This window comes from Eubalaena glacialis, chromosome 13 (assembly GCF_028564815.1).
Source record: "Eubalaena glacialis isolate mEubGla1 chromosome 13, mEubGla1.1.hap2.+ XY, whole genome shotgun sequence".
NCBI classification, from domain to species: domain Eukaryota; kingdom Metazoa; phylum Chordata; class Mammalia; order Artiodactyla; family Balaenidae; genus Eubalaena; species Eubalaena glacialis.
In genome coordinates, this window is record NC_083728.1 from 58,384,354 (window position 1) to 58,400,350 (window position 15,997).

The 15,997-nt window shown below is 47.6% G+C and overlaps 2 protein-coding genes across 4 annotated transcripts; one reads left to right on the forward strand and one right to left on the reverse strand.

Annotated features, from left to right (window-relative positions):
• Positions 1-246: 246 nt before the first annotated feature.
• Positions 247-6,958, forward strand: ZNF263 (zinc finger protein 263). 3 transcript variants are annotated; one of them, XM_061209772.1, is made up of 6 exons: positions 247-801; positions 1,666-1,846; positions 2,295-2,368; positions 2,633-2,759; positions 4,314-4,430; positions 4,933-6,958. In XM_061209772.1, the coding sequence occupies exons 1-6, from the start codon at positions 415-417 to the stop codon at positions 6,099-6,101; spliced, it is 2,055 nt and encodes a 684-aa protein (XP_061065755.1). In that variant the 5' UTR covers positions 247-414; the 3' UTR covers positions 6,102-6,958. The 3 variants fall into 3 exon arrangements, with proteins under 3 accessions (XP_061065755.1, XP_061065753.1, XP_061065754.1); XM_061209770.1 differs by having other exon boundaries at positions 326-801; positions 2,334-2,368; XM_061209771.1 differs by lacking the exons at positions 2,295-2,368; positions 2,633-2,759 and having other exon boundaries at positions 326-801.
• Positions 6,959-13,221: 6,263 nt separating this feature from the next.
• TIGD7 (tigger transposable element derived 7) lies at positions 13,222-15,463 on the reverse strand. The gene is made up of 2 exons (XM_061209774.1): positions 15,438-15,463; positions 13,222-14,872 (listed from the first exon to the last, which is right to left on the reverse strand). The coding sequence occupies exon 2, from the start codon at positions 14,869-14,871 to the stop codon at positions 13,222-13,224; it is 1,650 nt and encodes a 549-aa protein (XP_061065757.1). The 5' UTR covers position 14,872; positions 15,438-15,463.
• Between the last annotated feature and the right edge of the window lie 534 nt (positions 15,464-15,997).

Sequence of the window (15,997 nt, forward strand, 5' to 3'; positions counted from 1 at the left end):
TGGCGAGACCTGACCCAATGGGCGCTAGAGTTCTCGGAACGTGACCGGGAAGTTGGTCCGGAGCAGGCGCTGTTGGTTGTTGACGCCTAACGCGCTCTGAGACTTCCGGCGTGGGAGTCGAGCTCCGAGTCCTGCGTGAGTCCGCGGCAAGGGGGAAAGCCTGGTGCTTAGGTCCTGCCCTGGGGCGGTCCTGGCGGGGGCGGGCCAGGGGGTGGTACGGCGGCGCCTGCAAACGACTGACGCCGAGGCGCCGGAGCCGGCTGCGCCCGCCCTGGAGCCGGGCTCCTCGGCCGGGATTTGGGGCTTCGGGGCCCCCGGCTCTTGTGGACGCCCGCCATCCTTGCGCGGGGCCCGGGGCGCCTTCCTAACTGGGCGCAGCTGGTTTCGGGGCCAAGGCGGTGTGGGGACCTGAAGATGGCGTCGGGTCCGGGCTTCCAGGACCGGGAAGGGCTCCTGATAGTGAAACTGGAGGAGGACTTCGCCTGGAGCCAGGAGCTGCCCCCGACAGACCCAGGACCCAGTCCGGAGGCCTCCCATCAGCGCTTCAGACGGTTCCGCTTCCAAGAGGCCGCTGGGCCCCGGGAAGCCCTCAGTCGGCTCCAGGAGCTTTGCCACGGGTGGCTGCGGCCTGAGATGCGTACCAAGGAGCAGATCCTGGAGGTGTTGGTGCTGGAGCAGTTTCTGACCATCCTGCCCCAGGAGATACAGAGCAGGGTGCAGGAGCTGCATCCGGAGAGCGGCGAGGAAGCGGTGACTCTGGTGGAGGATATGCAGAAAGAACTTGGGAGACTGAGGCAACAGGTGAGAGAAAGAGCTGTTTTATTTGCAGTTTGTTTGGCCCTGAGGACTGGGACATCGCGTTGGCCCAGTTACCCCTACGAATTTACTTGGTTGCCCTGAGTAGACCTTAGGTGGGCAAGAAGCCTTTTTGTAGTTTAGCGAGGAATTTTCATTCTCCAGATTTTCCCCAAGTGGACAGAGCGAGCAGTGAAGAGTGCCCTGTTTCCACATGGAGGCAGTGTCTCTGCATTAGTGTGAGCCCAGGAGTTAGCTCGCTAGGTTCAAATGCTCACTCTGCTTCGTACTAGCTTTGGGACTTTGGGCAAGTTACTTAATTTCTTTGGGCCTCAGATTTGGTAAAATACCTCTCTAGGGTTGCTTTGAGCATTAGAGAGAGCAGGATGTAGTTTTGATCACACTACTGGTTTACAGTTAGTGCTTAGTAGCTGTTAGCTATTGTTAAAATTACAGTCAGCAGTTTAATCTCTACAAAGCTGGGTGGCAGTTAATAGTGGACTTAAAAAACTGGCACTGAAGCTCTGAGGCCACTTGCCCCAGGGCCACCCAAGTTTAACTTACCCAGTAGTCAGGAATGGACGCATCTTGAAAAGGTGGGGGAAAGCGAAAGGGAGTGAGGTGTGTCAGAAGAGCTGTGTGGGGAAGGTGTGCAGTGGAAGTGAACTCCCCCCACCCCTCACACACATTTTCTCAGGTGTACACGGGGTCAGAAAAGTTTGGTTTTAGTGTAAACCATTCTTCTCTCTTGGTGGGTCCAAAGGGATTGCCAGTGGTTCTCCGTTGAAGGCTTGCCCCTCAGAATTCTGTACTAATTTCCCTTCCTTTCGGGCCCTGTTGTGATGGTGAGTGATGTGGGTTGGTTCCCAGGTGACAAACCATGGGCGGGGAACAGAAGTGCTTTTGGAGGAGACTTTGCCTCTGGAAACAGCACGAGAGTCACCGAGCTTCAAGCTGGAGCCAATGGAGACTGAGCGAAGCCCTGGCCGCAGGCTGCAGGAGCTGCTAGGCCCCAGCCCCAAAAGGGATCCCCAGACTGTAAAGGAGAGGGGTGAGGAACAGTTCTCTGGGCAAGTGGGAGGGAGGAGGGGCTTTGGGGTTGCCCCTGACACCAGCAGAATGCAGCATGGCTGCCAAGGAGGGGGCATTTCTGACCTGAAGGTTTCCAGATGTGGCGTGAAAGACCTAGAAGTGGTTTGGATTCCTCTTGGGGTGGGTGGAGGGAGGGGGATCTCTTAGTAAGCCCTTTTATATGCAGAACGGAGACATTTAGAGCTCAGTGAATGATTGAGGGCTTTAATGCTTGGGCCAGCAGGGAAGACTGCTGGTACTCTGTTGTTTTGAATATCGCTTTATTATTCCTCGGTTGTCTTCTTTTGTTCAGTGTTCGATCCTCAGAGCAGAGACTGGGTGTTGGGGAATGGATACTGTGTTGTGATAATCCTTGGGTTGCCAAGAATTAGGAATGCCGTTCTCATCATAATTTCTGTCACCTTCAGCATTATCTGCTCCCTGGCTTTCTCTCTTTCCTCCCGAAGGAAACATGGAAGACAAGGAGCTGACTGGGCCCCAGGTGATGTGGAAGTTCCCATTGTCTCCCCGAAGTTGCTCTTGTGGGGGTGGGGTCCTTTTGCCACTTGGAGAGGATCCTTTCTACCTTACCACATGCATCTCCCCCACCTTCTTTATTTGTCCTCCACACCTCACTTGTAGACCTCCCCCTTCTTCCCCATGAAATGTGTCCTCAGCACACCTGGGTTTTGCCCCTTTAACCCATGACTCTGCTTGAATTGTTCTTGGTGCCTCAGGGCCTAAAGGCGATCTTGTGCTGTTTCAGTTGCCTGAGAGCTTAGAGGACGTGGCTATGTACATCTCCCAGGAGGAGTGGGGGCATCAGCATCCTAGTAAGAGGGCCCTCTCCCAGGACACGGTGCAGGAGAGTTATGAGAATGTGGACTCACTGGGTAAGGACTTCTTTTCCAGGGATGAAGGCTGAGCCATTTCTGACCAGGGTCCTGTCCCTTAGGCGCTCACCTCCCGGGTATAAGTTCTGAGTTTAGCCAGACGACCTGCCTTTGTCTAAAGTCCCGTGGACTAAGATCACTTAAATATTTGCCAGGTGCCACAGTTGGCACACTTAAGGGCCCCAGCTGCCAGGGCTGAGGGCGGGGAGTCTGAGCCATAATGAACTTCCTAAGGCAGAACAAGTCAAATCCAATGGTGCCCACCCCCTCCCCCCACCCCATCCCCACTTCCCACCCCTCACACACAGATCACAGGATGCTATAGGGCTCTAAGTTCTTGATGACTTGCAAGTTCAAAATGCTTATTCTTCTGACCTCACTTATGTTTTCTATGCTCCATTAGTATTTCTGGGCTCTTCCCCAGAGGCACAAATTTCAGGGGCACTGGCATCAACATTCCAGCTCAGTGGCTGTCCCAGTTCTTAAGAATTCAGGAAGGGGGAAGGCTTTGTGGAAATTTGGAAATGATATATATCTAAAACAGGGTCTAAGTAAGTTAGATATAAATTAAGATGCATCTATGTGTTGAACTATTATGCAGAGATTAAAAATGTGGTCTGTGAAATATGACCAAAAACTGATAGTTGGATTTAGGTGGAGAGTGTGTGGGTATTGTATAATTCCTTCATTTTTTCTGCATGTATGAAAATTCTCATAATAAAAAGTTGGGGGAGTCTTAAAAAACAACATAAAACAGGATTGTGTACGTTACCATTATAGCTATATTGATGCTCACCCGGTAGAAGAGTCACACTGCACTTTGTTTTTATACATGAGGTTTTCGTAAAGAGAAGCACAGCTATCATCTCACTTGCAGTAATGTTGCAAGGGGGTCACTGCTGGGTTTGGTTGCCTTCACGGGGGCCTTCTCCAGGTTTTCTGTCACTGTGCTGTGGCTTGGTGCCCTAAGTTGAGCACAGCTGTTTCAGTGAGTGCTAAATAGGAAGAGTTCGGATCACAAGTTCTTGAAACTAAACTTTTTAAAGTCCATGTTTGCTGGAGTTGGAGTGAGCATAGCACAGGGTGGCACTTTTGGGTTTTAATCTCAGGGTCCTCTCAGAGTCCCAGGTCCTTTTCTGATTGTCCATCATATTACATTTTCTCCTTCTGGAGTTGCCCAGTCAAACTTAGTTCTATTTTATATGTATCCATAAGAGTCAAGGCTCTTTCACAGTATTAAACTGATTCCTCAAGGAACTGGCCACCCTGACCATGTTTGTTTGTTTGATTGTTGTTTTAATTACAAAAGTTTTACATTCTCATTGCAAAAAATCCCAAGTACTACAAAAGTGTAAAAAGAAAAAGCCACAGTCTCCTTCCTCTAATTTCTTTCTCTAGGGGTAACCAGTGGGAAGAGTTTAGTGTATGTTCCAAGTAATTGCTGTCAGATTTCTGTATCCATTCACTGAAGGCAGGGAACAAGACTATCTTTGTTTGCCCTGCCTGGTAGAGGAAAATGGTGACATAGAAATCCTTTTCTTTCATTGTGAACAGAGTCTCAGGTTCCCAGTCAGGAGGCCCTGAGCACCCAGGTGGAACAAGAAGGAAAGCCCTGGGATCCCAGTGTCCAGACTTGCAAGGAGGGTCTGAGCCCCAGGAGCCCAGCTCCAGGTAAGAAACACAGTTGAGCTGCCTGCGCAGCTATCCTCCCGCTGTTGGGAATGAGGCATTTGAGGGTCTTGGTGTAAGGCTAGCCCATCACCACTGCCAGGGAGGTACATTCTTCCAATGTCCCCACTGCCCACTTCCATCCCAGTGATGGCAGGTGAGGTACCCAGGGTGCAAAGTGTAAGGAGGCATTCACTCCTGGGCTCATTTGCCCACCCTAGTCCCAGTCCTGCTCCATCTCACCCATTCCCCAAGGGCAGAAGCCAGAGGCTCAGTTGGAGAGGGAGGTCGGGGCCCCTACAAGGGAATTGAGCTCTGATTCCTGAGTGACGGCACCACCCCTTATGTGGATGCCTGTCTACGGTGCTTTACCTATATGGGGAAGATGGGAAACTGAGGTAGAGCCAGCCCTTCTGGACTTCTGACCTACAGGCAGTAGCACACGTGGGATTTCCTTTTCTCTGGTGTAGAAATAACACAGGTTTGGTTTCTCTCGATCTTCCAGGGGAAGAGAAATTTGACAACCTGGAAGAAAGTGCTCAGTCCGTTTGCCCTGAGAGCATCCACCCTCGGGCGCTGCTGCCTGGCCAGGCCGGAGGGGAGGTACCCTGGAGTCCTGAGCAGGGAAGGCCTCGTGACAGGGCCGAAGAGCATTGGGAGCCTCCCCCAGAGGTTCGGATGGAGCAGTCCTTAGTGGGAGCCACAAGTTGCAGAGAACTGGGGCGGCCAAAGGAACTGCAGCCGAAGAAGCTCCATTTATGTCCCTTGTGTGGCAAAAATTTCTCTAACAACTCGAACCTGATTAGGCACCAGAGAATACATGCAGCAGAAAGACTGTGTGTGGGTGTGGGGCGCGCTGAAATCTTTGGCGGGAATCCACACTTTTTGTCACTACACAGAGCACACTTGGGAGAGGAGGCCCATAAGTGCCTCGAGTGTGGAAAAAGCTTCAGTCAGAATACCCACCTGACTCGGCATCAGCGTACCCACACAGGCGAGAAGCCCTATCAATGTAACGAGTGTGGAAAGAGCTTCTCTTGCAACTCCAACCTCCACAGGCACCAGAGAACGCACACAGGTGAAAAGCCCTACAAGTGCCCTGAGTGCGGGGAGATCTTTGCTCACAGTTCCAACCTCCTTAGGCACCAGAGAATTCACACAGGAGAGAGACCTTATAAGTGTTCCGAGTGTGGGAAAAGTTTCTCTCGCAGTTCTCACCTTGTCATTCACGAAAGAACTCACGAGAAAGAGAGGCTGTACCCCTTCTCTGAGTGTGGGGAAGCAGTGAGTGACAGCACCCTCTTTCTTGCCAATCATGGGACCCACAAGGCAGAGAAGAAACTCTTTCAGTGTTTAACTTGTGGGAAAAGTTTCCGGCAGGGCATGCACCTCACCAGACACCAGAGAACACACACAGGAGAGAAACCATATAAATGTACCCTCTGTGGGGAAAACTTCTCTCATAGATCCAACTTAATCAGACACCAGAGAATTCACACGGGAGAGAAACCCTATACCTGTCATGAGTGTGGAGACAGTTTCTCTCACAGCTCCAATCGGATTCGTCATCTGAGAACCCATACAGGAGAGAGACCCTATAAATGTTCCGAATGTGGAGAAAGCTTTTCTCGGAGTTCACGCCTTATGAGTCATCAGAGAACTCACACTGGATAGAAACAATGGGATTTCTTTTGGGCCCAGATAAGGTGGCATATTCAGAGGGGCCTCTTGTTAAGAGCTGGTATTCCTTACCCAGCATGATCTGCATCTTTAAGGTAATTACTACAAAGAGGAACCAGGGGAGGGTTGTTGTGAGGGAGGTGCAGAGGCAGCAAAGGATTAGCGTAAAACTGAAAAGGAATTCTGTTGGAACTAGTGAGGATGGCAAGTCTTTGAAGTGACCCTCTCAGGGTGGAATCCCCTCTGAAGTTCTTCCAGTCTCAGGGCACACCTACCCCCTCAGAATATTTAGCCAACTTGAGACTTGGGTGCCTTACTGTGTCCAGTGTGTATCCCAACAACTTTGGGAATCCACAGACTTCCTGGTATTGCTTCCTCACTTGGGACATTCATCAGGAGCTTTTGGGCTCCTGAGGCCCTTGAGACCAAAGAAGAGGGGCCAGGTCTCCTGGGAGACCAACTGGAGGCACCGAAAGACTGGTGGTGAGTTGCAGCTCTTCTGAAGTCCTGGCTGAGAAGCCACAAGCAATCCCGGGCAGCCACCACAGTGCCCTCAGTGGCCTGACAGTAGGGCTCATTGGCAGGTCATGCATGTAATTGTCACCTCAAACAAAAAGGAACCAGAGACCTAAGGGAAATAGTAAGATGGAATTTGCAGGTCAGCCCAGGAATTGTCAGAGGAAACCGGGGTCTTAATTAGTTTACCCTTTACAGAGATCAAGTCCTCAGAGGGTTCCATGAAAGGTGGGTTCCCTGGGAGACTTTGAAAACGTGGATCCTGGGGAAATTAGGAATCATGCCTTTCCCTGTTGAAAATATGTTTGGATGGTAATAAATATCTTCAGGAAACATGAGTGTGTGACTCATCATTGAGGGCCTTTGACTTGGCCTCCAGTGTTGATCGGTCTTCCACCTGCTTTGGGTAGAGGACCTGGCTTTCTCTTTGTGGTCTTACTTGGTTGCTAAGGAGGGTTCTGACAATGGTGACAACAGACAGGCTGAGGGAGGGAGCGTGTGGCCCTGGCTGGCTCCAGGCTGGGACTGCTATGTGGTAACAAAGGGTCAAGTCCAGTGGCTGCTTGGGGTGATGTCATAAGGATGTTCTAGAAGGTTTTTTTTTCCTTCTATGGTGTACAGCCGTGAACGTTGTCTTTTTTTTTTTTTTAATTAAAAAAAAATTATTCTCTTTTTTTTTGGCTGCGTTGGGTTTTCGTGGCTGCGCACGGGCTTTCTCTAGTTGAGGCGAGCGGGGGCTGCTCCTCATTGCAGTGCGCTGGCTTCTCACTGCGGTGGCCTCCCTTGTTGCGGAGCACGGGCTCTAGGCGCGCGGGCTTCAGTAGTTGTGGCACGCAGGCTCAGCAGTTGTGGGTCGCAGGCTCTAGAGCGCAGTCTCAGTGGTTGTGGCACATAGGCTTAGTTGCTCCGCGGCATGTGGGATCTTCCTGGACCAGGGCTCGAACCCGTGTCCCCTGCGTTGGCAGGCGAATTCTTAACCACTGCGCCACCAGGGACGCCCTGAACATTGTCTTTTGATTGTTTAGAATGCTTACTTTCTTGCAAAGTAGATAAAGGAAGATCTGGCTCGTCAAAGACAAGTTATTTTGGTCGAGCAAATGGTTCCCAGGAAAAGATGGTTCTGATATAACTGCGTTATTGCCCATTAGTGGAGGGAGATATAGGAGAGGGCAAAATTATTAGGGGACAGCATTACATTTCAGAATGGGGAATCAGGAATAGGAATTCTAGGAGTGTGTTTCTATGGGAAAGAGGTAGAATACCAGGGAGAATTCTAGGAGGAGGAAATTCTGATGCTAGGAAAACATCTCAGGATTTGGCCCTGGAGGAAAATATCTAACTAGCTGTTCTTTGGGAGAAAAAGATGAAACATTCCATTGGCAACAGGCTATTAAATATAGCACGTTTAAGTAAAGGAAATAACCCTGCGTGCCCCCCACCCTTGCTTATATCTGTTTCTCATTTCTGTACCGTTCTCTTATCCTCAAGAGGGCAGTGGTAGTGCGGGGCTTGGGGGTCAGGGAAGGGAGGTGAGGATTTGAAAGAGATTAATGTGGAATGGACAGTGGTAGGAGCAGGACAGGGCTGCTGTGGCTGCCGATGCCATGAAGTGGGTGGGTGGTGTAAAGTTGACGTTAGTAAGCACTCTGGTTAAGATGGCAACTTATGTGGATTGTAAACCTCATGAGAATAGAAAGCACCCCTCCCCTTCAGATCCTTATCCCTCATCCCCCATAATACCATCCATACAGATCTTAGGATGTGGTCTAACTGGCATTGCTCCTACTTGGAGTACTACAGTTTGAGCCAGAGCAAGAGGACCCCCAGGTGTTCACTCCTGGCACTAAGAAGGCTTTCCAATAGTAGACTTCACCCAGTCCCCAGTCTAACTCCCCTTCTAACAAACTTAACATGGCCTTGTTTTCATGAGGTGATGTCACAAAATACTGCACGTAAAACACTTAGCACAGAGCCTGGCACATAGAGACTACTCATCTATTTGTGCCACCTGTGGGTAGATAAAACCGGCAAATTGCCTTTTTTTTTTTTTAGTTGTTTTTTTTGTTTGTTTTATACTGCAGGTTCTTACTAGTCATCAATTTTATACACATCAGCGTATACACGTCAATCCCAATCACCCAATTCAGCACACCACCATGCCTTTCTTCTTAAGTACCTGGTAGTAAGAGCAATGTAAGACCACGCTGGGGAATTCCCTGGTGGTCCAGTGGTTAGGACTCGGCACTCTCACTGGCAAGTTGGCCTGGGTTCAGTCCTTGGTTGGGGAACTAAGATCCCACAAGCCATGTGGCACAGCCAAAAAAAAAAAAGACCACGCTGGCAGGAATTCTGGGGAGCAGTCTGCTATTGACAGACAGGATTGATGACTTCATCGTTATAGTCATATTTCAGAAAGCAGGTCAGAGGCCCTTACTGCAGGGTCCCATGAAGGCACTGCAAGGGAGGGCCAAGTATATATACTTTTACACTACACACATATGTTTTACATTATTATTTTTACCCCACTAGTCCTCTTGAAAAAGAAACCAGAACAGATTCCAACAGCCTTTTTCGTCAAAGGGAGACTAATGCTGGGGGCAATAAAGACCCCTGTCCCTTCAGTCCAAATGGGTACAAAGGAGAACTGGGAGATGTGGACTGACCCTGAGCAATAGCCACACACCCTTGTAGCAAAGGTAGTACATGAGACCAGCAGAAAGGCTCCTGGGTGGAGAATCAGTACCACATGTAAGCAGAAGCCTGGCAGAGGCAGACTAAAAGCAGCAGGCCCGACATCAATGGGGACAAAGCCCCGTAACACCAGAGACCAGAGGAAGTGTTAAAACAGTACCAAGTTGTTTAGTTTTTTTCCAGGGAAAGCTATCAGAAATCACTTTAAGAATCTTTACTGCAGTAATGAAAGAACTTACAGGTCTCAATAACGCAGTTAGGAGGCAGAGGTAATGGTCTAGGTGAATTCAATAATGACAAAATGGTTAATGAAAAATGGCACAGCCCCCGCCCCAATTCTGACAAATCTTCCAGTTAATGTCCTCAATTCATCACTGAGACACCTTGAATGTCCCGGAAGCTTCTGTTAAGAAATCAAAACTGGTGACTCACCAGGATCCAAAGCTGCTTCAGGGAGATAGATTTCTTCAGGCAGAAAGGATGGGAAAAGAAAATACTAAGAAGTTTCTGAAATCCTAGGGTGTGTTTTGGACATAACGAGGAATTGTGTTTGCCTCTCCATCCCCACTTTCCCTCTAGGCAGGAAAACGTTCTAAATCCTGGGTGTGGTTCCCCACTCAGAGGGTGAAGCTGCTCTTAAGGGAATTTCGCGTTCTCTTGGCAGGGGGTCCAGGTTAAGTTTGGGAATCCTGCCCCAGCCACTGGTACAAGAGCGAGGTGCTTGGGTTTCTCCGAGCAGCTCTCATCTTCAGGAATGATTTCCAGAACCCAAAACTTCAGTCCTTTCTCAGGCTTGGGCAAAGCCAACGAGTCTGCGCGTCCCGCAGCTTAGCTTCCGGCGGCATCTGGGACAGGGCGCCGCGCCCCTAGAACCGCCCGCGTGCCCCACCGGCTGGTCCCATGGAGGACAGCTCCCAAGCCGGCCCGGGAGGAGCAACGGCTAGGGGGTGGTGGCGCTCGGCAGCCGCTTCGCCCCGGCCGCACGCACCTGCCGCATCTCCCTTCAAGGCCGCCCTCCGCCCGCAGTGCCGGGGAACCTACGCTCGCACCACACCCGGGGGCCCGCGGGCACGCGCTCCACGGCTGCGCCGGGGCGCGCCCCCTCCTCAGGCCCACCCTCCGCGCAGGCCCCGCCCCTCCCCGGCTAGACCTGTCCTCGCGCCGTCTGCGGGCTAAGACTCCGGCGTTTGGGCTGGGCGGCGCTGTGAAGGCTTTCCGTCTCCTTCCACGCAGGAGGTTACGAGCGGTTACCAGCGGCGCGACAATACTCCCCGAAACTTCCCTGTCCGCAGGTGGGCGCGCTAACCCGGGGCCGACAGCGGGGCCGGGCGTCTAGGCCCGCCCTAGTGGTCCCGCAGGCGGCGAGCACAGAGCTGGGCGGGGGTGGGCAAGTGGGACGGGGCGTCTCGGGGTCGGGGAAGGGCGGGCCTAGAAGCCCACGAAAGCTCTTAAGCACGCGAGGCACCTCTTCAATTTTGTGTTAGCTCTGTCTGGCTACAGGGCAGGGAACGGATGGGAGAGGACGGGAAAGCAGAGCGGGAGACTAAGGAGACAGGTGCAGAAAGTAATGCCGCCTGGACCAGGAAACGAGCAGTGAGGAGGGAGAAGTGGACACGAGGTGAGACCTTCAGGACGTAGAGCCGACAGGACTTTACGTGGGTCCAGCCCGAAGTCTAAAACCTTAGGATGACCTCCAAGGGCACTGAAAATCTGGCCCTGATTTGTCTTTGCTCCTCTTCTCTGCTAGCGGCCCGTACAGCAACCATCCAGGGACCTTGCCGCTTCCGAGGGGAGATGCACTCTCACACTGAACAGCCTGTGCAAACGCTCCCCTTTGCCCGGACTGCCCTTCTCCCTCTTTCCCCCACACTGTAAAGGCCAGCTCAGAAGTCACACTTGCCCAGCTCAGATATGTCCCCTACCACCCAAGCACTCGCAAAGCCCTCTCTGTACTCATCTTAGCTCTTACACATCCAAACGCTGGTTTGTTCCTATTCCTTTTCTTTGTAATTCTAAACGCCCAACACCACACTCTGTGCCTAGCAACGTGGAATTTGCAAAATCAATGAATACTTTTTTTTTTTTTTTTTTTTGCTGTGCCACGAAGCTTGCGGAATATCAGTTCCCCAACCAGGGGTTGAACCCCGGACGGGCAGTGAAAACCTGGAATCCTAACCACTGGGCCACCAGGGAACTCCCTCAATGAATACTTTTGAAAAGGGTGTGACTGCCAGTCATTTATTCTGGGACTTTATGACCATTGGGGGAAAAACATGTTTAATGCATTGAAGTAGAGTGCTGTCCAATATAATCATCTGACATTCCCCCTCAACTTCTTCCACAATCCATTCTACCCTAGGCTTGAAAGGTGTCTCCACAAATGCTAATTTTTTTTGTTTGTTTTTCTTTTTTTTTTAAAACATCTTTATTGGAGTGTAATTGCTTCACAATGGTGTGTTAGTTTCTGCTTTATGACAAAGTGAATCAGCTATACATACACATATATCCCCATATCTCCTCCCTTTTGTGTCTCCCTCACACCCTCCCTATCCCACCCCTCTAGGTGGTCACAAAGCACCCAGCTGATCTCCCTGTGCTATGCAGCTGCTTCCCACTAGCTATCTATTTTACATTTCGTAGTGTATATATGTTAGTTACTCTCTCACTTCATCCCAGCTTACCCTTCCCCCTCCCTGTGTCCTCAAGTCCATCCTCTACGTCTGTGTCTTTATTCCTGTCCTGCCCCTAGGTTCTTCAGAACCTTTTTTTTTTTTTTTTTTTTTAGAGTCCATATATATGTGTTAGCATACGGTATTTGTTTTTCTCTTTCTGACTTACTTCACTCTGTATGACAGACTCTAGGTCCATCCACCTCACTACAAATAACTCAATTTGTATGGCTGAGTAATATTCCATTGTATATATGTGCCACATCTTCTTTATCCATTCATCTATTGATGGACACTTAGGTTGCTTCCATGTCCTGGCTATTGTAAATAGAGCTGCAATGAACATTGTGGTACATGACTCTTTCTGAATTATGGTTTTCTCAGGGTATATGCCCAGTAGTGGGATTGCTGGGTCGTATGGTAGTTCTATTTTTAGTTTTTTAAGGAACCTCCATACTGTTCTCCATAGTGGCTGTATCAATTTACATTCCCACCAACAGTGCAAGAGGGTTCCCTTTTCTCCACACCCTCTCCAGCATTTATTGTTTGTAGATTTTTTGATGATGGCCATTCTGACCAGTGTGAGGTGATACCTCATTGTAGTTCACAAATGCTAATTTTATAAGTAACAAAAATGTTAAGACAATAAGATATAAAATTGTATTTACGATGTAACTTACCTATTTTTTAAAATACATGAAAATATACCAAAGTGTTAAGGGAGCCTATCATCAGTTGATAGAATTTGGGTGCTTTTTATCTTTCTTATATATCTTTTTTATAATCAGCATATGTTACTTCCACAATAAGGAGAAAACAAACACTAAACAGGTGGTAACTCATTTACAAGAGCAGAGTATGTCATACCATTAAATTGAAAACCAAGTCTGTCCTTATCTTCTTAAATAACTAGTCAGCGTATGTATAGCTTCTTTGTTATATGCTGCGAATACATTTAGCCTTTAATGCTTTCCCCACACCCATTCCACCTTAGATAATCTGGGACAATAGTTCCTCATTGTTCAAGTCCTTGTCTAAAATAGAAAAAAATATAGATTAATGAACATATTTATACATCAAAAAGCCCCAAATTTATTACTTTCAAATCGTGTATTTTATAAACAATATAAATGGGCATTGCTGTGCAAAGTGAGGTCAGTTGATAAAAACAATGACAGTTCACAACAAGTCTAGTTCATGTATCATTACATAACTGCAGAAATCTTTAAATACAATATCTAATTACTACAACCAGAAGTTGAAGGCATATTGAAGGAATCCTTAATATTATGAGGCCTACGTTTCAAAAAGCTACCAATTCTAGAATGGATTCTACTCTGGAACTGCTTCTTGATTATTTCTTGTTGCATCTCTTTCAGTGTAAAATGGAACCTTTGAAACTCAGGTGTCGCATCAACAAAGTCAAGAAGGTAGTCCAAACTCTTTCTTACAGCAGATAACTTAAATTCAGCAGTCTGCTCCTCAGCTCCCGCTTTTTGAACAACTTCCTTTGTAATTCCACCTTTTGTTTTCGGGGGGCTGCCCTTTTCTTCTTCATCCCCATTTAACCACACCCTATCGTCATCCAGCTTGGTTTCCAACTCTCCACATTTCTCAAGAATTTCTCTATAATCCCCATCTTCTAAGCCTTGAAGATCATATTCAGGTTCCTTTTTGTAAAGAAGATTTTCCCATGCATTTGCTATGGTTATTTGTTTTACTTCATCCCAACTCTTTGCCCAGTTAAAAATTGCACTTTTTATGTTGTAGATTTTAATCTTGGAAACTCCTTTTTCTCCTTTATCTTGCTCATCATCACTTTCTTCAAAAATTACAAGACTCTCCTCAAGTTGCTTCCACCTATAAAGTCGTTTGCAGCTCAAGATAACACCCTGATTCATTGGTTGAATCAAGGTTGAAGTGTCATGGGGAAAGAACATGCATTTTATTCGACCATCCTCACTGGTTAGTGATTCAGTGGAAGGGTGAACTGGAGAATTGTCCAGAAGTAACAAGGCCCTGACATCCTCCTCATGGAATCTTAGAACATTAACTTGAAAGTGCTTGACCTCAGGAACAAAGTTTTGAAAAAACCATTCTGAAAACGATTCTCTGGTGAACCAAACATCTTTACTAGGTTTGTATATCACAGGTAATGTACATGTGTCCTCTTTTACACTTCTGGGCAGCTTTGATTTTCCAATAATGATTGACTTTAACTTATGAGTACCATCTGCATTTGCACATAAAAGAGCAGACAATTGTTCTTTGTTTATTTTCCTCCCTGGCAGGCAGATATCTTTTCTGCTTGCCTGAGTATTTTCTGGCATTGACTTCCAAAAGAGGTCAGTCTCATCCCCACTGTACAGCTGAGCAAGACACAGTTTCTCCTCTTTGATAAGCATGGACAGTTTTTGTCGAAACGGCTCAACATTTTCTGAAGCTGAACGTAGGACTTGTTCCCCACATACTTTTCGGTTCCCAATTGCATGCCTATTTCGAAATCTAAAAAGCCAACCAGTGCTAGCTTTGAAGTCTGTTCGCCCAAAACACTGTGCAAATCTCTCGGCAGCAGCCTGAAGCTCCACGCCTCTCACAGGGACACCAGCTGAGCGTTTCTGTTGGTACCACATGTAGACTGCATCATCCACGTCACCATATTTGGCTCCTGTTGTTCTCTTTCTCTTCTCGGCCCCTACTAATGGCATGTCCTGCTTCAGTACAAAGTCCAAAATCAATTTCTTGTTCTTTTTAATGTCGTAAAATGTTGATTTACTGATTCCAAATTCATCCATTACACTTTTAAGAGATCGTCCCGCTTCAATCCTACTTAGAACCTTCATTTTCTCCTCCAAATTCAGTGTTGTATATTTCCCTCTCTTATTCATACTGAATTTGGTTTCAGGCAATCAACAGGGATAAAAAGGAAAAAGCATTACTGAATTGGAAAAAAAAAAATTAAAAACGAAACAACTCCCCATCCCCCCAACTAACACAATGCCCCCCAGAAGGCATAGGAATTTATACTGAAGGGTAATGGGCTAAAAAGGATAAGGGCTCATGATTGAAGTGCTAGTCTAGCGGTAAAGGTCTGAACTCAGAAAGTTGCCACTGCAAGGTCCAGTCTAGTTGTTGCTCCTGCAAGACATGGATGGTCAGTCTTCAGAACCCCCCTTCTGAACGCTTTTTCTTCTCTCCCTTGACAGATGCAGCAGCACCAGTCAGGAATAACAGGAATACCTGCATACTCTCCCTAACTGAATACAGGAAAAGACACAAAAGGAAGAGAGGAGGTGAGATGTGCTCACAAGAGGGACAGACTCAGGTAAGATAAATCTCAATAAAAAGTGGTGCTTCACAAGGGAGTGTGAAAGCCTTAAAGGCAAGGAGAGAATAATATTGTGTAACAGAGATGCAGTGTGGCTTCTCCTCTTCCAAAACAAGCTGATTTTACCTCACTGCCAGAAAGGAAACCGGTGCTCATATTGCTCTGCATGTAGTGTTCACTGGGCAGCAGTCCATCCACCTGTATAAATACTCCAAGCTACCCTGACAGTGGGATGTCTAGAGAGTTGGAATTCGGGAACAGTTGTATCTTTCGGTGAAGAAGAAAGTTAGTAGGTTCTGTTGTCCATATGAATGAAATCCAACTTTTACTGCATTCAATACAGCATTCTCAAAGACTAAGCTTTAATTTGAGTGTTTCTTATGTTTACCAAGGTAATCTGTAAGTATATAAATAATGTATTTGTTACTGGCACTTTTCCACTCTCAGATCTTCTTCCTTGTGTAAGTCTGGTGTATTCTCAAGTGTTATTTTCCACTGAACTGTTCCATATTTGGGATATTATCAAGTTTCAGAATCATGGCAATTCTTAGAGATGAGTCCAAGTTTTATAAAAATTTTACAGTAGTTAAAAAAGTATTAAAAAGATCTGTCCTTGTGATTGTTTTCCTAAATTTACACTTAGTGTTAAGTAACATACTTTTTATATTTGAGACTTTATCTGATTT